General features: G+C 41.3%; 1 protein-coding gene across 2 annotated transcripts in view; it reads right to left on the bottom strand.

The window, feature by feature from the left end:
- DNAH11 (dynein axonemal heavy chain 11) overlaps positions 1–24,742 on the bottom strand; it is a 371,336-nt gene that overhangs the window by 109,277 nt on the left and 237,317 nt on the right. For both annotated transcript variants that reach the window (XM_070369750.1, XM_070369751.1), the window contains exons 57-62: positions 21,928–22,074; positions 13,265–13,378; positions 10,762–10,905; positions 9,677–9,859; positions 8,037–8,138; positions 135–269 (exon numbers count right to left, since the gene is read on the bottom strand). In XM_070369750.1, coding sequence (XP_070225851.1) covers positions 135–269; positions 8,037–8,138; positions 9,677–9,859; positions 10,762–10,905; positions 13,265–13,378; positions 21,928–22,074 — 825 coding nt within the window. The remainder of the gene's footprint in view (positions 1–134; positions 270–8,036; positions 8,139–9,676; positions 9,860–10,761; positions 10,906–13,264; positions 13,379–21,927; positions 22,075–24,742) is intronic.

Below are 24,742 nucleotides of genomic sequence, written 5' to 3' on the forward strand. Positions count from 1 at the left end.
AAATGATTCTTATTCCCCTTTTTGTTGCTGATTCCATGTTTAGTCAGTCATTGTTGAGAGCAAATAAGGATAAAATCCCCAAAAGCTGATTCTTAATATTTTGGTTAGAATTCTGGAAGAAAAGGTTAACTCACCTCCAGCTCCCTCACAAGTCGGTTGGCTAGTTCAATAGTTTTGTTAGTTTGGTTCACCTCTTCTTGACAGCGAACTTTCTCAGCTACGGCCTTTTCAAATGAATCTGTGAGTCTGCTCAGATTTCGATCCAAATCCTTTAAAGAAAAAAAAAAAAAGAGTCAAAATTAACTTCTGAGCCACTTTTAGGTAAAAAGCAAACATTACAATCATCTTAAAACACCTGTTACCTTAAGGTAAATGAAACAAACGTCCTTCCCTCCTTTGCCCCTTGAGAATACATACGTTTTGGGAGAAGATGAAAGGTTGGTGATAATAAATGCATCAGGGCAACCACGCATCTTCCTCTCTTCCTCCCACACTAGGCAGAGTGCAGACAGCTACCTGGGCAAGTGGACGTGCCCTGCTGACTCAAATACACTCTGAGTGTCCAGTTCCCTCACACGTGCCTAAGCCTCAGCTTCCCTATATTAATGATGAAGGTCATCTTTCTGTTCTCTCTGCTGACTTCTCTTTCCACTTTTCATTGGTCCATAATTCAGGCAATGAAGAAGAGTGTTAATTATTGAGCCCCTTTAGATCTCAGCACCCTGGCCTGGCTTGGCCAACCGGATTTTCTCTTCTGGAAACTTGGGATTGCAAAGCTGAGGCATGCCACTGTCTTCAGCATTATAAGATCTGGGAAGATGTGTGTATTTGGGAGGGCTTCATTTAGAAAGGGACCATCTTTCACCAGGGGCACAGGAAAGCAGGAGAAACCAGTCCAGAGAAAGAGAAAGAATGAAAAGGTAGCAAGGGGAGAAGTCACATGGCCCTAAACACATTCTTCACAGCTTCCCACTTCCTGGATCCTGTTCCTCCAGAGACCAAGTCACACAGTTTTTTTTCCCTCAGAGTGCCATGAGTATTCCTGGTCTCCATTTTGGCTTAAGGTTTCCTAAGGGGGTTTCTATTTTGTACAGCTAAAGGAGCCTCGACTAAGGGAGCAAATACTTGGGAGACTCTTTACTATAGCATCTTGCTACCTAAAAGTTCTAATAATCCTAAATGAGATTTTTAACACTGTGCTTATAAATATGTGCAAAATTCCAAGAGATTTTAATAAGCAAATTTGTAGAACATACCCTATTTATAGAGAGTGTCAATATTTGTCTATGACTCAATTATTACATTATTATTTTAACTTATATCATTGAAGTAGTACTTCTTTAAAAAAGTATATGTCATATTTAAGATTTACATATGAAATAATGCCAAATTTGTGACAAATGGTGGAGATATAGCACATCTTCAGTTAGAAACCATGTTAAAATAAATAATATCTAGAGGTATATTTTATTAAAAGTACTTATGTTTTTATAGGGCTTCCCAGGTGGCACAGTGGGTTCCCTGATAGCTCAGTTAGTAAAGAATACCCCTGTAATGCAGGAGACCCTGGTTTGATTCCTGGGTTGGGAAGATCCAGTGGAGAAGGGATAGGCTACCCACTCCAGTATTCTTGGGTTTCCCTTGTGGCTCAGCTGGTAAAGAATCTTCCTGCAGTGTGGGAGACCTGGGCTTGATCCCTGGGTTGGGAAGATCCCCTGGAGAAGGGAAAGGCTACCCATCCAGTATTCTGGCCTCGAGAATTCCCTGGACTGTATAGTCCATGGGGTTGCAAAGAGTTGGACACGACTGAGCAACTTTCACTTTTCACTTTCAGGTGGCACAGTGGTAAAGAACCCTCCTGTCAATGCAGGAGACACAAGAGGCACAGGTTCAATCAGGAAGATCCCCTGGAGGAGGAAATGGCAACCCACTCTAGTATTCTTGCCAGTAAAATCCTATGGACAGAGGAGCCTGGCAGGCTACATTCCATGGGGTCACAAGAGTTGGACAAGACTGTGTGTGCACATAAGTACAAACACACACATACAGTGCATGGTTTTATAAAATACAGAAGCTGATCTTAGCTCTGGTATCAGAACCTGAGTTCATATCTGGATTCTGCTATCAGCTAAGCAGCCTCAAGGTGGACTGTGTACTTAAGCTCTCTACGCCTCAGTTTCATTAGTTGTACACAACTGAAGCGACTTAGCATGCATGCATGCATCATCTGAAAAATGAAATAATGTCATCCATTCCATAGGGTTGACCTAGGTATACACAGACCTAACAGAAGAAGAGACTAAGAAGACATGGCAGAAATACACAGAACTATACAAAAAAGGTCTTAATGACCCAGATAACCATGATGGTGTGGTCACTCACCTAGAGCCAGACATCCTGGTGTGCAAAGTCAAGTGGGCCTTAGGAAGGATTACTACAAACAAAGCTAATGGAATTCATGGAATTCCAGCTGAGCTATTTAAAATCCTAAAAGATGATGCTGTTAATTTGGAAAACTTAGCAGTGGCCACGGACTTGGAAAAGGTCAGTTTTCATTCCAATTCCAAAGAAGGCCAATGCCAAAGAATGTTCATACTACTGCACAATTGCACTCATTTCACATGTTGGCAAGGTAATGCTGAAAATCCTTCAAACTAGGCTTCAACAGTTATGTGAACCAAGAACTTTCAGATGTACAAGCTGGATTTAGAAAAGGCAGAGAAACCAGAGATCAAATTGCCAACATCCACTGGATCACAGAAAAAGCAAGGGAATTCCAGAAAAACATCTACTTCTGTTTCATTGACTATGCTAAAGCCTTAGACTGTGTAGATCACAACAAACTGTGGAAAATTCTTAAAGAGATGGGAATACCAGACCACCTGACCTGCCTCCTGAGAAACAGCTATGCAGGTTAAGAAGCAACAGTTAGAACTGAATGTGCAACAATGGACTGCTTCAAAATTGGGAAGGGAGTACGTCAAGGCTGTATATTGTCATTCTCCTTATTTAATGTAAATGCAGAGTACATCATGCAAAATGCTGGGGTGGATGAAGCACAAGCTGGAATCAAGATTGCTGGGAGAAATATCAATAACCTCAGATATGCAGATGACACCACACTTATGGCAGAAAGTGAATAGGAACTAAAGAGCCTCCTGATGAAAGTGAAAGAGGAGAGTGAAAAAGCCGGGATAAAACTCTGCATTCAAAAAACTAAGATCATGGCATCCAGTGCCTTCACTTCATGGCAAATAGATGGGGAAACCATGGAAATAGTGACAGACTTTATTTTCTTGGGCTCCAAAATCACTGTGGATGCTAACTTCAGCCATGAAATTAAAAGATGCTTGCTCCTTGGAAGAAAAGCTATGACAAACCTAGAAGCCCGAATAAAAAGCAGAGATATTACCTTGCTGACAAAGTCAAAGCTATGGTTTATAGTCAGAGCTATGGTTTTTCCAGTAGTCATGTATGGATGTGAGAGTTGGACCATAAAGAAGGCTGAGCACTGAAGAATTGATGCTTTCAAACTATGGTCCTGGAGAAGACTTTTGAGAGTCCCTTGGACTGCAAGGAGATCAAACCAGTCAATCCGAAAGAAAATAAACTCTGAATATTCATTGGAAGGACTGATACTGAAGCTCCAATACTTTGCCACCTGATGCAAAGAGCCAACTCATCGGAAAAGACTCTGATGCTGGGAAAGATTGAGGGTAGGAGGAGCAGGGGGCAACAGAGGCGACGAGATGGTTGGATGGCATCACTGACTCAATAGACATGAGTTTAAACAAACTCTAGGAGACAGTGAAGGACAGGGAAGCCTGGCATGCTGCAGTCCATGGGGTCACAGAGTCAGATAGGACTGAACGACTCATCAGCAATAATTTACATACCTAAGATATAAGCTGATATACCTTTTCCTTTTGTAAAGCTGGGTGGGGACTGGGTATTGGGAGACCATGGGCTCCTGCATTTGGTTTCTCTGCCTCTCATGAAGAGGTTCTGACAGCTCTTGCTCTGGACTATCTTCCGCAAGATATCTGCAGAGCATGTAGGCTTCGGAAATAGAGCCAGTGTTTCTCTCAGGGCATGGACAGAAGTACTCCTGTGCAAGAGTACTAAAGATGTGTTTCTCTGTGGGACAAAAGTTGGGCAGATTTACTCGCAGCTTTCTTTATAGGGGGTGTTTCCTAAGCTTGGGATATCTCAGCTATGACACAAAACTGTGAACTGCCTCAGCTGACCCACTGGGCGTCACGGCCATGGGGATTGGGGAATTGAGGCCCACACGAGGCTCATGCTGCTCGCTGTGCTGTGGGCAATGAAGCCCTCCGCTCTCTGACCCACTCAGCCCATACCCCACATCTTCTGCCCAGCATCTGTGAAACAGCGGTGGGTAACCTGTCAGCCTGTGCGCTGGGTAGAATCTTGGTTGCTTCACAGTTCCAGACAGGCCCTGGCCTTTCAGGTTCTAGAAATAAATGGGAGGTGGGGGAAGGACTTAGTCTGAAGACCCCAGCCCACCAGACACCCTGAAACCGGTGTTCTCCAGCTGAAGTGTGTACCAGAACCACCCGGAGGGTTTGATCAAACCCAAATTCCTGAACTCCCTGCCAGGGTTGGTCTTTCAGTGGATCTGAGAGTCTGGACCTCTAAGGAGTTCCCAGGTGACACCGACGCTTCTGTGGTCGAGAGAACACACTCTGAGAACCATTTCCCTAAAGAGACGAGTTTGCACATTTTCATGGCCATCCTTAGATCCTGTATGTTTCAAAGACAGGATGGCCTAAGCGGGTTTGTTTTGTTTTTTTTTCCCCACTCAGGCTTCAATATGAGGCCATCTTTTAGTCTGAAATTAGAGATAAAGACTTTGAAAGAACAAATATACAAAGTCTAATACTAGTTAATGAATGAATTTCCTAAATGCTGGTAGACACAGCCCTGCTTTTCTAGGCGAGACGGCAACAGAAGGCATAGATGAGGAGGCGGGAAAGGCCACGAGAGAGAAGGAAACAGAGGCTGAAGGAGATGAAAGCAAAGCTGGCAAAAATTATCACAACACCTGGGCTCAAACCTTGACTTGACTCTGTACCGACAGACAGAAACTATGCAGTTTGTCTTTGACTGTGGCCTGACCAGTCTTCACAGAGAATTGTTTTTTACTTCAAATTTCCTACAAAGGACATTCTCCCATACAACCACAATATGACCATAAAAACCAAGACATTACTGACACAGTACTACCATCTAATTGAATGTTGGTAGAAACAGCAGACCAAGATTCTGCTGCATTAATAGCTACTCTCTGGAAATCCACTCTTGATAGGGGGATAGAACAGACCAACTTCCATAAAGACATTGTGACTATTATTTTCCTCTGTGTCTGGAAACTTAGATTTGCAGTTAATTGATATACGAACCTCTGCTTCTACTGCAGGTCTTTGAAAACAATCAAGGTAAGCAGTTCTTTTCAGCTCATTGCAGGCTGTACCCAAAAGAGGGCTAATTCCATAAGCATCCGATCAGATCAGATCAGTCGCTCAGTCATGTCCGACTCTTTGTGACCCCATGAATCACAGCACACCAGGCCTCCCTGTCCATCACCAACTCCCGGAGTTCACTGAGACTCACGTCCATCGAGTCAGTGATGCCATCCACAAGCATAGAAAGTCTCAACTTTAGAACTGGTAAGATAGTAAGGATTCTGCCTGCAATGCAGGAGAACTGGGTTCGATGCCTGGGTTGGGAAGATTGCCTGGAGAAGGGAATGGCTACCGTCTCTAGTATTCTTGCCTGGAGAATCCCATGGACAGAGGAGCCTGGCAGGCTACAGACCATAGGGTTGCAAAGAGTCAGACATGACTGAGCAACTAACACTTTTACTTTCATGGTTGTCTTGAGCATTCTTGTTACTTTTCCATGAACATTAACTTGCTTCTAAAAATTACATAAAGCCATTAATAATAGATGGCCACATTCTTCTAAAGGTTTTAGTCACATTGACAGTGAGAGCACTGACCAATAAATGAAGTTAAATTTAATAAAATGAATATGTTTTTCTAAATCTGTCTAAATCAGCTACTGTTGTTGATAACAGTGTCCCCACAATAATCAAGCCAAGTTCAAGTCCTGTTCTATAGGAAGCTGGGCCTGGCTGCCTGCCCACTGTGGGCACCACAGTCCAGGTCCAGTGATGCCTGAGTTCACCTGCTCAGAGACCCATGGTAGGATTTCCTCCAAGATGGGAGCATGCTCCTTCAGGTCTTCCCTCAATGCTTTCTGCTCCTAGAGATCATCTCTAGCCAAATTAAGCTAAAGAGAATCTCCTAAAAATGCGGGAGCTCTTTCAATGAAAAGAAAGGCACAGAATCACACGCAGGCTCCTAGGAGCTCTAGAGAGACTTGGGGGCAGGAACGAAATACTTGAAAGCTTCCTCTGGACACTGTCCTACCATATGTGGACTTTATTGTCAGTCTCATCCTCTGGCTACTGATTTGATTCTAGAGATTGGGGGAGTCAAACTGGCAAAGCTTGGATCACATAACCAGGCTTCAGTTAGGACAGAAGAAGGTACCCCTGATCGAAGTCCTACTTGAGTGTATCCAATGGGGAAAGGTAATTCTCCAAAGATAAACCAGTCTGTTACCACCCAAAGAAGGTAGATTAGATGCTGGTAGCCAAAATACATCACAGATGCCCACCTTGAGAATTAGCTGTTATTCACAAAGTGACAGTTAAGAAACTGAAGCTCTGAGGATTTCCTAGGTGGCCAGGGTTACCCAGCCTTGCCACTCTGACTGAACCACTCCAAGCTACCATGTCAGGTACCTCCAGCTCATCAACTCTATTCTGTATGTGTCCCTCCACCACCATGTCATCAGCAGCCTTGAATGCATGGACTTGTCAAGTCTACCAACTGCTGCTTCTTGTCTCTACTGTAGCTTCTCCCGCCTTAGCTGAGGCCCTCGTAGGACTCACAGCGGCACTTGTAACTTGTCTTTCTGCAGCTAGCCTCTTCTTTTCCCAGCTTCCATTCAGTTGATGAAAAGTGACCATGGCATTTTAACCTATTAAAATCTTTCAAAGGCTCAATACCAAGGTCAGGTAAGATTTAAATTCTGCAGCATGAAAGGCAGAGAAGGTTTTGCAACTTCATCTTTCATTCCTTCCTACTATTCCTAACCGTCCCGCAGACACTCACATTAGGGTTCTGGCCTACTAGGACTCATGAAGTCTACCAACTGCTTCTTCCCTCTTTTCTTCACTTTTTTTTTTTTTTTTTTTAATCACAAACACCTCTCCTGATCTTATTATCCTTGGTGACTCCCAAGTAATTTTTGCAGCTCATATCAAATACACCTTCAATATGAAACTTTCCCTAATTTCTCTAGGCTCTTCTACGACGCTCCTATTGCATTCTGGATATAGTCACACATATACTTGTAGCACCAAACGACACTTGTAGAGATACTTGTAGAGATACTTGTAGAGATAGTCAAGGTGATAATATTTACAGTTAGCATTTTTAAATCACATACTATATGCCAGGCACCATGCTAAATTCTCATTATGAATTACTCTCAAAAATGAGATAAAAATCCAAAAATTGGATAAAAATCTTCATGATCTACCTATTATTACAGACCAATTTCTCAGATGAGAAAAAAGAGGCTCAGAGAGGTTAACTAACATGTGCTGGGTGAAACAGTAAATAGTGGAGTCTGGATGTAAATCCAGGCACTTTGATTCCAGAATCCTTGCTTTAAATCCCTGAATGCTACCCTCTTTCTACTGCCAGACCATGGCAATTCCTTAAGTGCAGAAATCACGAAAAGTTCCCTTTTCTAGCTCAGTCAGCATCGAGCAGACAAGGAATGTCTACTGAAGAATATAAATGAAAATATTCATGAAAGGTCCAATTCCTTCCTGAGCGGTAGGTCTCAGAGACGGCCCTGTCTGAAGGTGGGATCCTAAGAATGCGGGCGGGGTTCCACCTCTTAGGACCTTCTTCAGTGTTGGAGCCCGTACTCACCGCTAGCTTTTTCCTGATAGCCCCCAATTTCTCAGCAGCTGCAGCCAGTTCTAAGTTTGCCTGGGCTAATGCTTGGCGTTTGGGCTCCACGTCACAGTAGACCTGAAAAGCCACGTAAGGGTTATTTCACAAGGCAATGAAGATGCAAAGAGGGCAGGTAATCATTCGGCCTTCTATTTGCTGGAAGCTTTACAGTTAAAATCTCTAATTCATCTAGAAATTTGGTGTTTACTCTTAGTCATGGTAACACCTAATGGCAGATCAAAATTCCACATAGCCTTCCAAATTCTCTCTGCTTGTCCATTACTCACTCACTTGTTGTGGACATTAGAGTGACAAGCACTAGCATAAAATGCTACGCAGGTCAAATACCATTAAGATACTAAAATTAGTTTTTCGTAAAATTTGGAGACAATCCTCATATCACCAGAAATTGTTGAGTACAGCAACTACAGCTAAACGTGGGATCATGTCTAGCCTTAAAGGCAGAAAATTGGTGTGGAGAAAATTCTCTGAACCCAGAAAGGAACATGTGAGATACCCTCACACAGTATAATGTTAACCACACTAACACTTTTTTTTTCTCTATGTTCTGGCCACCTTAAAGGTTATCTGAATGGGTGGTTTGAGCATTTGAGTGGATCAAATATTCTGTTGGGAAGGGAGAATGGAAATTAAATTTTCTTTTCTATTTTATAGCAAAACAACACAGAACACAGCAATGGTCCAGTGCTGGGCTTGTCTTTCCACCTAGGGTGTGAGGCTGGCACAGTGGTCAGGCGTGCCATTATGGAGCGAGGTCGCCCATCAGCTGTGATCCGTCTGCAGTCTTGCCTGATACGGGTTTCCTTCCACTAAAGAGAGACGGACAGGGTCCTATTCCCATGGGTCCCCAGAGTGAAGGACAGAACCTAGTTTTCTGAAAATCATCCTGGGAATGACAGTGGCATTTCCTCAGCAATTCCACCTTTGAATATAACACACAAGATTTAAAGACAGAAATGAGTCAGCTCTTCCTGGCAAAGGGCCATGCATGTTCCCTCTCACATCCAGTGCTTCGCGAAGTGTTTGGGGCATACCTGACAGACAAATACTTGATAAATAAAGGATTAACTGAGATGATCATCTATCTCTATCTGGCCCAAAACTACAAACTTTAGAAAAGATCTCACACAGTCAAAAACGCATTCGTCATTAAAATACGAAAGTCCTCCAAAGGTTATTTCTCATCTCATTAAGTCTACTTGTAGCTGGCGTAAATTTCTGCTTTGAGAGCAGGGATGAAATTTAATTAAACATGAACTCAGATTTGCAGTTGTTTCAAGCCAACAACTGAAATATTTCAATATAAATAAATTTAATTATTCTACCCAAATGTTTTTTTCTAATCAAATTTAATTGCTGCTATTTGATCTAAAGAAGTTACTCTACCCTAAAAAAGCATGGCTTCCAACATTTCAGATACCCTCCTTTAGAGAATTCTGATTAATCTGACACCTTCATGTCTTATTCTTAGAAATGTATCTTATTCAGATAATTAAATATCAAATTATTTTACATTTCTTGCTGGCCTAGAAATTAATATATATACGACCCTTCCTGAATAACACCCATAAACCATCTGGTCATGCCTGATACACCTCATAGAATTTCATGATGTTGATGACCCAGGCGCAGAGACCAGCTGCTGCAAAAGATTTGGTCCGAATCAGGTTTGGGTTGAACTCAGGGTCTCTCAAATACTGTTCCTTCACCACTTTTAGACAATTCTCTGGAATGTGCTCTTTGTCATAGTTAATTAACGCTTGTAAAAAATCATCCACCTGTAAAGCAAAAAAGACATTGCAATGAGCCATTTGTGCTGCAGAGAAAATTCCAAGATCAAAAGTTAAAATCAGCTTTTAGGATTCACATCACAAAGGCAAAATTGGCAAGCTGCATTTATCCCACTGTTTGACTTTTTCAGTCTTTACAGTCTAAAGTTAGAATTAGCAATGGACACTTTTAAAATCCCTTTTATCCCAGGGTAAAATATTCAGTCTTTGCACAGGAGGCATTCACATTTTGAAGAAAAGAAAGGCAGAAAAGAAAAAGAAAAACACATACCCCAAAGCCCCTTTGCTTCACCTTCTTGTACATTAGTAACATTTTCCAACAGAAGAAATCCATGTAATTTTCTCCCTCCTACACTTAACTGCTTTCATAATTTTGAAAATAATTAGCAACCTTCCAACTGCTGCTGGTGCTGATCTAGGTGTGCTACAACCCCACGCTAATCTCCAACTTGGCAAACAAAAGTTCTAGGTCCAGAGAACACACAGTAGATTACTCTCAGCAAATCTGAACATGACTTCTTTTTAATAGTTCGGAATGTTATAGCTTTCTTCTTTCTCCTCAAACTGCCTGTACTTTAAGAAAATTTATTTTACTGAAGTATAGTTGATTCACAATGTTGGGTTAATTTCTGATGTAGAGCACAGAGATTCAATTACACATATACAGAGAATATATATATACACACATTCTTTTCATACGGTCCATCAGAGGATATTGAATATAGTTCCCTGTGCTATACAATAGGACCCTGTTTATCCATTCTGCGTAAAATAGTTTGCATCTGCTAATCCCAAACTCCCAGTCCATTCGTCCCTTGTCCCTGCTGTCAAGTATAGCCACAGAACTGAACACAGAAATCATCAGAATTTTCACGCTGCCAGGCTGATACCTTCCCCATGAAGACTTTTGCTGCTTTCCAACTCCGGTCTTTCGGCACTCTGCCCCGGGGAGCCAGAAGGACCATCACAGCCGCAGTAACGTTGGTGACTGCATTTGGAGGGCTGGGAAAGGCTTTCAGCTCAGTGAGGTTGACCTGAAGAAAAGCACACACACTCTCAAGACCAGGGCGCTCTGCTCTCTCACAACCACTGTTGGGTCACTAAGCTGGTCTTCAGTGGCTGGTCTTTTCCACCGTCTCCTCTTCACACCAGTCTTGGTTTGGCAGTTTTTGCAGCCCTCCCAGAGATCCCACTGTGGGACACCAGTAGGTCCAGGTCTTTCTGGCACTTTTCTGATACTTTGAAAACATCACTGCCTTTTTTGGCTTCCAAGTAAATTTATCTTCCTGATGTACCACCTGCAGAGTCGTGCACACTGAGGCCAGGGAATTTCATAAATGTACAGGTTTTAGGGTATTTATGGGTTCATCCAACCTATGTAATATAACTGCCTTTGAATCAGGCCTTCCAGAAACAGGGACTTCCCTGGTGGTGCAGTTGGAAAGGATCTGCCTGCCAATTCAAGAGACACAGGGTTTGATCCCTGGGTAGGGAAGATACCCTGGAGAATGAAATGGCAACCCACTCCAGTATTCTTGCCTGGAGAATCCCATGGACAGAGGAGCCTGGTGGGCTATAGTCCACGGGGGTCATAAAGAGTCAGATACAACTTAGCGACTAAATAACAGTAACAACCCAGAAACAGAGTCCTTTAGCTCAGAATCTCTTAGTTTTGTCTTTCTGCTTTATATGTACAAGAAGCATCTATTACACTATAATGACTCAACCAGGAAGATGCCCGTAGAGGCTGAACCTTCTTTCTACATTCCTCCTTAGTCTCTGAAGGTCAGAATCTTAATTTACTCAAGAGATAGTATTAATGTAATAAGTTACAAGTATCAGGGCAAATACTTTGGAGTAAGAATTAATATCTGTAAGAAGTATATGTAGGTTTATGATACATTTTTTTAAAGGATTTTCTATGAAATTTCCTGAACTGTATTATATACTCTTACTTATAAAATCTCATCAAATGTTGAACCTGATTCTCCTCTATTACCATAAACTGCCTTTTCATTTGGGAAATGACTGCAAAGAACAGAAAGGGTGTGAAAACAAGAACAAAAGCAAAAAAAAGTAAAGTATGCTAATGCTGAGAGCTAAGTAACCAAAATCCTTTCATCATTTATAAATATACTGAGCTTTATACTTAAGTGATATTAATTTATTTTGATTGAGTAAATAATAATATACTCAGAGAAAAAGCTGCCAATATAAAGCACAAAGAACAACATAAACATTCTAGAGCTCAGAAAGAGGAAAGTATAAAATGCATTACTCAGAGATAATCCGTTACTTTCAGCTTTTTTCTACCTTTTCCTATGTATAAGCATGTTCTTATTAAAAAAAGTCAGAATATATGCAATTTTATACTATGCCTTTTTTACTTAATAGATCATGAACATTTTTTCACATTGCTAGCTAGGATTTAACAATTCTCATTTTAATGGTAGCAGGTTATTTGAACGCAGAATAATCAATCTTCCATCACAGTATATTTATGTTCTTTTAAACTGTTTAACTTTATGGTAATGCTAAAAGAAACATCCATGAAGATAATAACTCTCTGTTCACAGTCAAAATTATTTTCTTCAAAAGAATATTGAGAAAAATGAATGGAATATTTCTTTGAAGAGCAGTGGAAGTCTGGATCCTTTCTTCTTTGAAGGTGAATCCAAGACCCTCAGGCCTAGTAATGCCCTGGGAATCTCCCCAGAGGCCTAGCAGAACCGAAAGGCAAGACCAGCTGCCAGTTTTTAAAATAACATTGCCCGTAATTCCATCTCTCTTTACACAGTCCTTCTGACCACCACAGTTTATTTTCTCTTATGGGAATTGGAATGCTCAATGAGATTTTGCTAATAACATGAATTTAGGAAAAATGGTGTGGGTCAAAACTAGGTATCTTTGCTTCTAGGTTTTTCTTCTGTCCCCGAGGGTCTCTCATTAATACTACTTTTATAAGATATTCATAATAGGAAATATCCAGAAGATATAAAGAATCCCCCATTTACTTCTTAAAGCAACAGAGGAAATAAAGAATCTTCCACTTGGTTTTTAAAGCAACATGTAATATGAACCACTGGATTTGGGCCAAATCTAAGCGCTAACAATAGAGTTGCCTTTTATGACAGCATAAACTGCATGGCATTGCAAGTATTCAAAACGAGACTACGTGCTGGGGTCAAGGGGGACAGACTTTCGGATGGGAAAGGCAGCTCAACTATAACGATGACCTCAATGATGTCCTTAAATAGTTGTTTCAACTGTAACATTTTATGGGACTTTCTTTCCTTTTGATTGCATGCATTTCACTCTCAATTCAGTTATTCAAACTCTAATAACCTTCAAATATTGTTCTGAGAAAACCCTGAGCCCAGGAATCATTCTTACCCTGTTGAGTGTATTGAGGGCAGCTGTCGCAGCCACCAGCGCGGGCTCAGCTTTCAGTAAGTCTGCCTCACACTCCCTCTGTTTCTGGGACACTTCAGTCTGAATGGCTGTCACCTAATCAAAGAAGAAAAGCACACAAACCAATTATCGTCTCAGATATCTCTATTGAAAAATGCAAGCTGCCTCAGAGACACTGTTCAATAATTTGCCTATATCTTGAACAGATGAGGATTTTGTCATAAAGACTAATTTCTCTTCAGCACATGGCATGCACAAAGCTTTGCATAGGCACTAAACACACAACACAAATCTCAACACAAATGGACTCAAACATCAAAATGCTCCAAGCAGGGCTTTGACTGTTTTAAGGTGCCATTAATAATAAATGCAAGATTAAGCAATTCCTTTGTTTTTCAAGATTAAGCAATTCCTTTGTTTTTCCTTTCTTTTTCGGCAAGTCCTGGACAAGTGACAATCTAAGCTGACTCAGTAAACTAGATCACAAAATATTTTTGCCAAAATTCTCTTAATTTTTGCTTATGTTTACCTTACCTACATTATCTAATTACCTATATTTACACCATCTAAAAGCCATGTTAACTATTCTTTAAGAATAAACGTAAAGGGACTTCCCTGGTGGTCCAGTGGTTAAGAATCTGCCTGCCAGTGCAGGGCACACAGGTTTGATCCCTGATCCAGGAAAATCCCACATGCTGCAGGGCAACTAAGCCCATGAGCCACGGCTACTGAAGTCCACAAGCCTAGAGCCTGTGCTCTGCAACAAGAGAAGCCCCTGCAATGAGAAGCCCACGCACTGCAACTGGAGAGTAGCCCCTGCTAGCCAAACTAGAGAAAGCCAGAGCGCAGCAAGAAAGACCCAGCACAGCAAAAGCAAAAATAAATAAATAAAATTGAAAAAGAGTACAAATGTGAAGGTTTTTTGCTCAACTGATTAAAAGATATTATTCTACTCTGTGCATGTTTATCAGTACATAAAATTTTTATGAAGACTATATACTAGGTTGGTGCAAAAGTAATTGCGGTTTTTGCATTGCTGAAATTCGCCACTTGGTATTGAAAACATTCTTATGTTATATATCATTTTAATGTTCACTTTTCACTTTGCTTTTTTGCTAATGACTTATTACTTGCTGTTTATATTTATTTTAGACTAGGGAAATGATGTTAGACAAAAAGAAAATTCTTATTTGAGTTCAAAATGGGTCGTGAAGCAGTGGAGACAATTGGCAACATCAACAATGCATTTGGCCAGGAATTGCTAATGAAAATACAGTGCATTGGTTATTCAACTCTGTATACGAGACAGCAAAAGAGACACTGATGTACAGAACAGTCTTTTGGACTCTGTGGAAGAGGGAGAGGGTGGGATGATTTGGGAGAATGGCATTGAAATATGTATAATATCATATATGAAACGAGTCACCAGTCCAGGTTCGATATACGATACTGGATGCTTGGGGCTGGTGCAGTGGGACGACCCAGAGGGATGGTATGGGGAGGGAGGAGGGAGGAGGGTTCAGGATGGGGAACACGTGTATACCTGTGGCAGATTCATTTTGATATATGGCAAAACCAATACAATATTGTAAAGTTAAATAAAATTTTTAAAAAAAGGGAAAAAAAAAAAGAAATTTTGCAAAGGATATGAGAGTCTGGAAGATGAAGAGTGTAGTGGCTGGCCATCAGAAGTTAACAATTACCAATTGAAAGGATCATTGAAGCTGAATCTCTTACAACTATACAAGAAGTTGCTAAAGAACTCAGTGTCAACCATTCTAAGATCATTCAGCATTTGAAGCAAATTGGAAAAGTGAAAAACATTGATAAGTGGGTACCTCATGAGCTGACTGAAAATTAAAAAAAAAAAAATCATTTTGTTGAAGTGTCATCTTCTCCTATTCTATCCAACAACAATGAAGCATTTCTCTATTGGACTGCGACACGCGATGAATAGTGGATTTTATGACAACCAGTGATGACCAGCTCAGTGGTTGGACTGAGAAGAAGTTCCAAAGCATTTCCCAAAGCCAAACTTGCACCAAAAGAAGGTCATGGTCACCGTGAGGTGGTCTACTGCCCGTCTGATCCACTACAGCTTTCTGAATCCTGGTGGAACCACTGCACTGAGAGGTACGCTCAGCAAACTGATGCGATGCACCAAAAGCAGCAATGCCTGCCCCTGGCGCTGGCCAACAGAAGGGCCCAATGCTTCTCCATGACAACGCCCGACCACGTCACACAACCCATGTTTCAAAAGTCGAATGAACTGGGCTATCAAGTTTTGCCTTATCTCCCACATTCACCTGACCTCTCGCTAACTGACTACCACTTCTTCAAGTATCTCAACAACTTTCTATAGGGAAAACTCTTCCACAACCAGCAAGAGGCCAAAAATGTTTTCCAAGAGTTTGTTGAATCCTGAAGCATGGATTTTTATCCTACAGGAATAAACAAACTTATTTCTCACTGGCAAAAATGTGACTGTAATGGTTCTTATTTTGACTAATAAAGATGTATTTAAGCCTAGCTATAATGATTTAAAATTCACAGTCTGAAATCAAAATTACATTTGCACCAACCGAATAATATGGATATAGGGAAGCCATGCTGGTAAACTTGAACAAGGTCAAAATGAGGACTTTTGGAGTTTTGATCCTCCTCCCTCCTCCTCCCATTCAAGAACACAGAACTTGAATGTCTAGGAAGAGAAAATTCTTGTCCTCAGCAGAAATGTGGAGTTTCAAAGCTGTGGCTGCTGGGCACCAGAATCCAGTCACCATGGGGGATGGTTGCTGTGGTGATGGGGACTGTGAATCATCATGTGTGAACAAAAGTGCATTTCTTCAGATGTGTTTGGGATGAACAGGTTTATCTACACCATAAAATTAAACACTGCTCACAACAAATTACCTTGTCTACCGCAGCTTTATTAGCAATAATTACCCTTCTCCTGATTAACCATTATTTTGCTGTGTACTGCACCTCTTATGAACGTAACTGGTTCAGGCTAGATATGTGATCTCCAGCCAATACGTATGGTTACTGTTAACATCTGTAGGGAAACTCTGCATGCTTACTGAGAACTGCTCCCAAACCTCAATCCTGCCAGGAATGACCATGAAAACTCCAAGCATACTACATTTTCAATGTGTTAGAGAATTCTGCTATAGAAAAAACAGACATTGTATTTGAGTGAGTTATTATATCAGGTTTATTTACTATCCTTAAGGATATAATGAATCTATACATGCTCTTTGTGACCATTTATAATAGTGTCATTTTTTAAAATTTTATTTTATTTTTTAACTTTACAATATTGTATTGGTTTTGCCATATATCAACATGAATCCGCCACAGGTATACACGTGTTCCCCATCCTGAACCCTCCTCCCTCCTCCCTCCCCATACCATCCCTCTGGGTCGTCCCACTGCACCAGCCCCAAGCATCCAGTATCGTGCATCGAACCTGGACTGGCGACTCATTTCATACATGATAGTATACATGTTTCAATGCCATTCTCCCAAATCATCCCACCCTCTCCCTCTTCCACAGAGTCCAAAAGACTGTTCTATACATCAGTGTCTCTTTTGCTGTCTCGTATACAGGGTTATTGTTACCATCTTTCTAAATTCCATATATACGCATTAGTATACTGTATTGGTGTTTTTCTTTCTGGCTTAAAACTGGACGTGGGATCATAGATTTTTAATATTTAGAAGAAACCCTAGGGAGTATTTCTCCTAAATGCTATTTCAACAAGACTGGGGTCGTACATACTACTCTCTCTTCCTTTACTGTTAATGGAGTTTTATCCCTTTGGGTAATCTGATAAACAGGGCAATTTAGAACATTTAACAACTAAACCCCACAAATGCAAATGAAAAAAATACTGCAGGCTGGTCAACTGACTTCTCATTCCCAATGCCTCTCACCCTAAGCGCAGCCTTACCGGAGCTGTGAACCTGCTGTGTATCACGGTGACTTGGTAAGCCTGACTGTGCACTTTTTCTCTGCCTCCCTCCCACAAGGCTCCTGGGGACTGGTTAACGAGGCCCAACCTGGGGAAGGTGGAAGAGCTGCAGGGAAGCTTAGAGTGTGTGCTTTCTCTTTACTATCGTCTGTTAAAACGGATTTGAAGACAGCCCCATTCATGGGAACATCAGACTCCTCCTACCCTCTAGTCATCAAAAGCTCCTTGCAGATGGCTCATGAAATTTAGTGGTGGTCACAAGAGGATAAAGTCACAATAACTGCTTGTATTGGGCTGAACTGTGTCCATTCAAAATTCTCAGGTTGAAGCCTTACACCCAGGACCTCTGAATGTCACTGTGTTTACAGAGAGAGCCTTTAAAGAATGGTTAAATTAAACTAAGCCTGTTAGGGTGAGGCTTAATCCAATCTGACTAGTGTCTCTGTAACAGGAGGAAATCTAGTCACACACATGAGTCGGCAAGGGTGTGTGAACTGAGGAGAAACTTGTGAGGACAAGTGGGAAGGTGGCCGTCTGCAGACCCAGTGGAGAGAGGCCTCGGGAGAAACCAAAGCCGCCAACAGCTTGACCTGGGACTACCAGACTCCAGAAGTCTGAGAAAATAAATCTCTACTGTTTAAGCCAGTTCTAAGCAATAGGTAGAAAAGGACATGGAAAAATGGACTGGTTCACAATTGGAAAAGGAGTATGTCAAGGCTGTATATTGTCACCCTGCTTATTTAACCTACAGGCAGAGTACGTCATGCAAAATGCTGGGCTAGATGAAGCACAAGCTGGAATCAAGACTGCTGGGAGGAATATCAATAACCTCAGATATGCTGATGACACCACCCTTATGGCAGAAAGTGAAGAGGAACTAGAGAGCCTCCAGAGAAGGTGAAAGAGGAGAATGAAAAAGGTGGCTTAAAACTCAACATTCAGAAAACTAAGATCATGGGATCCAGTGCCGTCACCTCATGGCGAACAGATGGGGAAACAATGGAAACAGTGACAGACTTTATTTTCTTGGGCTCCAAAATCACTGTGTACAGTGACTGCAGCCATAGAATTAAAAGACACTTGCTCCTCGAAAGGAAAACTATGACAAACCTAGACAGTGTATTAAAAAGCAGAGACATTACTTTGCCAACAAAGGTCCATCTAGTCAAAGCTATGGTTTTTCCAGTAGCCATGTACAGACGTGAGAGTTGGACCATAAAGAAGGCTGAGTGTTGAAGAATTGATGCTTTTGAACGTTGGAGTTGGAGAAGATTCTTGAGAGCCCCTTGGACTGCAAGGAGATCAAACCAGCCAATCCTAAAGGAAATCAACCCTGAGTATTCATTGGAAGGACTGATGCTGAAGCTGAAGCTTCAACACTTCACCTGTGGCCACCTGATGAAAAGAGCGGAATCATTAGAAAAGACCCTGATGCTGGGAAAGACTGAAGGCAGGAGGAGAAGGGGATGACAGAGGACAAGATGCTTGGATGGCATCACTGACTCAACAGACATGAGTTTGAGCAAGCTCTGGGAGATGGTGATGGTGAAAGACAGGGAAGCCTGGCGTGCTGCATATCATGGGGTTGCAAAGAGTCTGACATGACTGAGCAACTGAACAACATTGTTTAAGCCTCCTAGTCTGTGATATTTTGTTATGGCGGCTCCAGTTAACTCCCTTACATTTAGGCTATAAGAAATTCCTGATGGTCCTCCAAAATTCAATCCCATCCATCTTTAGAAAAGAAACATTAAAAACCTGAAGACCATTCAAAATCAGGGAGGACGTTTATCTTTCCAAGAGATTATACGAGCTCTGCAATATGGAAGGCATTCTCACTCATGAGGCTTACACTCAACAAAGAAGGCAATTTCAAAGGGATCAGAGGATTCTTAGAACCTGGAGCTGATACATCAAAGACGGAAGATCTAATTTTCACAAGCTTAATGGTGCTTCTGTTACTTGAAGTCACTGCTAGCAACACCTGTGATCTGAATAATCCTTGATGATCTTACACATTTGAAGCAACAATTTCAACTGGCTTCTCTATATGGATTGTCAAGATGTTCAGGAAGACGGTCTTCCAACTCCAATATTTGTTTAGCCATATTAAATCTTGCAATGTGCTTTTGTTACTTTTAAAGTACTTCTTATGTATTAAACCTTGAGACTTCAATTTCATGGAATCAAAGAGTTCATATACACCCCTTTATAAGAACCACATAGAATCTAGTATGTTGCTGTGCATATAACCAATGTGAGCTCACGGCATATATTTGATTAATACCTGACTCTACATAATTTAATTACAAATAGACCTTTCTTCCATAACCAATTTAAAATAGTTTTTTCCACTATTGCATCTATTTGACTTTCATCATAGCCCTTCTCATTAGCATAAAATATCTTGTCTATCAACACTGTCACTCATCTCCTATCTTTCCTATTACAATGTAAGCAACATTCAGGAACCCTGCCTATCATATATCTTTAAGAGCCTAGAAAAGTTCCAGGCCAAAAATAAACACATTGGTGCTCAGACAATATTTGTTATTTTTTTTTTAATATTAATGGCATTTGTGACATTTTTAATTTATTTAAATTTATTTTTAATTAAATTGAGCCTCATGAATAAAATGAAAATATTTTGAAGTATTCTTACTTTTGGTATGGATCAGATATTTAAAAATAGCATGTATCTTTTCCATGTCTGAAGAACTTCATGAAACAACCTGTCAGATGAGTTCTAATTTGCTAAAACATTTACCCCTCGTTGTGAGGAAAATTTTGCCTTAGAAATTCACGTGCAAAAAGGTAAAAAGACCTCCACGGTACTTGTTATAATTTAAGATCTGTAAAAATGGATTTTGGCTTTCCAGGTGGTACTAGTGGTAAAGAACATGCCCACCAATGCAGGAGACATAAGGGAGGTGGGTTTGATACCTGGGTCTGCAAAATCTCCTGGAGGGGGGCATGAGTTATGAAGTAGTACCTACTGGAACATCACATATTTGTTAGTGCCTGAAAAATACCCCTGGGTGAAATTAGCTTATGATCATCACACCATGTGTGATACCCAGTTACTTTAAACGTATATAAACATATACCTTTAAAGATATCCTCCACTTATCTGAAACTCAATGGAAATATTTATTACCAGAATTAGGAATTATATGCTTATTGGCCAAGCCAAACATGCCTTATCTTTAACTTCAAAAATAAGTTTAAAAAAAAAAATTCTATACACTTTTCAAGTCTTTAGTGCGCAAGTTAAAGGCAGATATGCTGAATGCACATTAGAACAGAAGGGAAACAGTTCATCTGTCTACGAATGAATGGTAACATCACTGGAAAAACTCAAATATTTTCTGCTATGATTAATGCAGAATAATAGCATAATGGTGACAGAATCACTGGCTCTATGAGTATTCATAATTTATATTTTGTATTAACTAAGCCCAGGGACAGAGGAGCCTAGTGGGCTGCCGTCTATGGGGTCGCACAGAGTCAGACATGACTGAAGCGACACAGCAGCAGCAGCAGCAGCAAGCCTTGATTATAGGCCTTCCCTGGTAGCTCAGCTGGTAAAGAATCCTTCTGCAAAGCAGGAGATCCTGATTTGATTCCTGGGTCAGGAAGATTTACTGGAGAAGGGATAGGCTACCCACTCCAGTTTTCTTGGGGTTCCCTGGTGGCTCAGCTGGTAAAGAATCAGCCTACAATATGGGAGACATGGGTTCGATACATGGATTGAGTCGATAACCTGGAGAAGGGAAAGGCCACCCACTCCAGTGTTCTGGCCTGGAGAAGTCCATGGTCTATATAGTCCATGGGGTCACAAAGAGTCAGAAAGCCTTGATTATAATCTTTTGTTTAAAATAGAACTTGCACATATACATTCATTCAGTTTTTTAAAGATATTTACTAATCATTCTGTTTGCTTTTTACTAATTGCTAATTATTCTGTTTGCTATTTACTAAACATTTAGTAATCATTCTGTTTCTCTTGGGAAGTGAGATATACAAAAATGAAATACCTTCTACTTGCTGCTGAAGTTTCAGTAAGAGAAGATGACAAAATAAGTTATATTTATTTCAGAATTACTGGAAACCTAAGTACAAAGAAAGCCAATCTATATAATCTTAAAAGTAACTGTTTCCAACAATAAAACATAATACAGAATGCCAGGGACTCCACGGACTCGAAAAGGACAAATTTAGCTTGGGATATAATAATAACCTCAAGTTGTATTATTAAAATGCAAAATTTGAAAACCATCTTGCAGAGTGACGGAATGGGCTTTGTTAACAATTGAGTGGTTCAATTTGCCTAAAAACTGAAAACCTTTAGAAACCTCTGCGGTGACTTCATGACCTTTACTGTATTACAAATAGGCCTGATGTTCAAAATCCACATCCATTATATGCTTGAATGAGCTCAGTATTTATTGTTCTTTTGTGTCATTAAAAGAGCTAAAAGGGTGGGAAAATTCATAATGTAAAGAAAGGTCAAGTGGTAATCATGGTGTGAAATGCTGTTACATGTGTAACTATCATAATTCTTTAGATTTTACGCTCCCTGGAGGGGAAGTTGTTCAAAATTGTTCACCTACAAAGGTTTATTTTGTGCTAAATATAGCTCTGCACTCCAAAGGGTGGAATTAGCCTGACCTTTCGCTCCTCGGCGTCGGCGATGGCCTTTTCCCGGCTCAGTTTCTCTGTCTGAAGCCCCATCTTTGCGATCAGAGCTTCAGCATCCTGATTTCTCAGTTGTAACTCAGCTTCTTGAGAGGCAAGTCTGGCTTTCAGCTCTCCCACCTAAAGGAAAAGTCATGACTCTGTCAACAACAGCAAATATCAGATATAGCTTATTATTTTAAGTGAATTCAGGGATGCCTAACAATTTCTAACTTCCATCTGTTTCTATCCTGATTTGACTTTAATTCCATGTGCAAAAATGCAGCCCCATTTTTTTTAAGAAAACACAGGAATCAACAGAGTAAGTTTTCCATGGTTTTGTGGAAAATGTCATTAATTTATGTCAGTACCAACTAAACATTTATCTTCTCAACTCAGTCTGTACAGTCAAGGAAGCACCCCCAGCCATCCCCACCTGAGCACAAGTCACACAAGCACCCTGCTTTTCTGGTCCTGCGGGGTATAAATATTACTTTTTTTTTTTTAATCATAAAAAAGAACAATCACAGCCATTTATTTTGATTCCATTGCTGAAAACACTTCAGGGGTTTCATCATGTGAGCACCATTCCAATGCTATATGCAAGGGCCCTTACAACCTCTGCTTCAACAGAGGCTATTTACACTCTGCCTTGGAGGTATGGCTGGTACTATGACCGTTACCTGTGCTATTAGAGTTTAAGCTAAGACTGATGTTTTAGCCTCTCTGTGAACTCAGGCTCGTGCCACACAGTGATGCTTGCTTCTTTCTCCTTTTCAGCCAAGTGAAACTGGTCACGTGGCAGGCCATAATCAAAAGCATCATCCGAGAGATTAAAGGAAAATCATTTTAAGCACTGATTTCAGTCTGTAAGGAAGCTGTTAGGTCTGAAATGTCCAAAGCCACTCAAACCCTGGAGGCAAGGTCTTACTGATGAAGAGAAGTGACCAGAGCTCTCCATTATGACCTATACTAAATCTGCAGAGGGCATACATGGCCATCAAGGGGCTTAGGGCTTTATTGCAATGCATTAAGAGTGGTAAGGGTTGGATGTACGTCAGACGGCATGGCTATCTGGCTCTGTGGGCTGCTGCCACATGAAGACCTCTCTCCCTGCACACAACCTGATCTTACACTATCCGGCTTTCCAGCTATTCACAGAGGACAATATGCTTCCTCTCCATAATCAACTGATTTTAAAAACTCTTTAAGGTGTATAGAATCTGCCTGCAATGTGGGAGACCTGGGTTCGATCCCTGAGTTGGGAAGATCCCCTGGCGAAGGGAATGGCAACCCACTCCAGTATTCTTGCCTGCAGAATTCCATGGACAGAGGAGCTTGGCAGGCTACAGTCCATGGGGTCGCAAAGAGTCAGATACGACTAAGCGACTAATACTAACTACTACTTCTACTACTATTACTATTACTGAGTCGCTTCAGTCGTGTCCGAGTCTGTGTGACCCCATGGACTGCAGCCTACCAGGCTCCTCCATCCATGGGATTTTCCGGGCAACAGTATTGGAGTGGGGTGAGTTGCCTTCTCCAACACTAACTAAGGTGCTATTAAATATTCAAACCACTCTTCTGATATTAAGAGCATGACATGCACAAACACCTGAAGGAAAGGAATCTTTAATAGTCCTTCCATTAAGACCTGTGTATCTCCTTCTCAGACTTTCTGTTGTTTCTAGCTGAAGGGGAATAAGGGGGCTCCAAACAGTCATGAACTTGGCAGTCACCATGAATCACTGGTCCCTTTCTTTCTTCTTCTCCTCAACCCCCAAATTACAAGCACACAACTGAGGCGACTGTTAGGAAACCACAGATTCTTTCCTTTTCTTTTTCTCTATGAATGAGATGCTGCCATCACTGAGAAGAACCAGGCGGCTACTTCCCATGCTTTTATCTCTGTTACTAGGGAAATAAACTCTCTGAGAGCAGCGTCAGCCCCGCCTGGTACTACAGTTCAGCTTAGCCAATACTGTTACATTTCCTGGGGCAAACTCAACAGCCTCCTCAACATTCAATGGGACATTTAAATGCTCTGGGACCCAGATCTCCTTCACGTTTAGCTTCACAGGTCTCCTAGCAAAGGCTTTACTAGGGAAAAGGGTCTTGATTCAAGTGAGGTGGAATTAGACAGGAGGAGAAAAGTGAAAGTGAAGTCGCCCAGTCCTGTCTGACTCCTAGTGACCCCATGGACTGTAGCCTACCAGGCTCCTCTGTGCATGGGATTTTCCAGGCAAGAGTACTGGAGTGGGGTGCCATTTCCTTCTCCAGGGGATCTTCCCGACCTAGGGATAGAACCCAGGTCTCCTGCATTGTAGACAGACGCTTTAATGCCTGAGCCACCAGGGAAGACAGGAGGAGAGAGGGAAGACAAATGAAAGAGAAAGAAGGCAAAAAAAGGTAAGATAAAATGTATATAAAAAGGGAGACCAAAGACAGACATTCTTTAAAGGGACAGAAAGATGCACAAATAAAGATGCGTTCTTTGGGAGTTTTCTGGCAACTATTATTTGCATTGGGCATCCCAGGTGGCTTGGGGGTACAGAACCTGACTACTAAGGCAGGAGGCGCATGTTCAATCCCTGGGTCGGGAAGATCCGGGGATTCTCGCCTGGAGAACCCCCTGGACAAAGGAGCCTGGCAGGCTAATGTCCACGGCATCACAAAAGTCGGACACGACTGAGTGCACACACATACACACACACTCTGCGTCACTCAGTCTTGGAAACTGTCCTGGGAACCTCCTCACTCTGGTTTCTCTTTCCCAATCATGGTCCGTCTACTCACTGTTCAGAAACGA

This window comes from Bos mutus, chromosome 4 (genome assembly GCF_027580195.1).
Source record: "Bos mutus isolate GX-2022 chromosome 4, NWIPB_WYAK_1.1, whole genome shotgun sequence".
NCBI lineage: Eukaryota > Metazoa > Chordata > Mammalia > Artiodactyla > Bovidae > Bos > Bos mutus.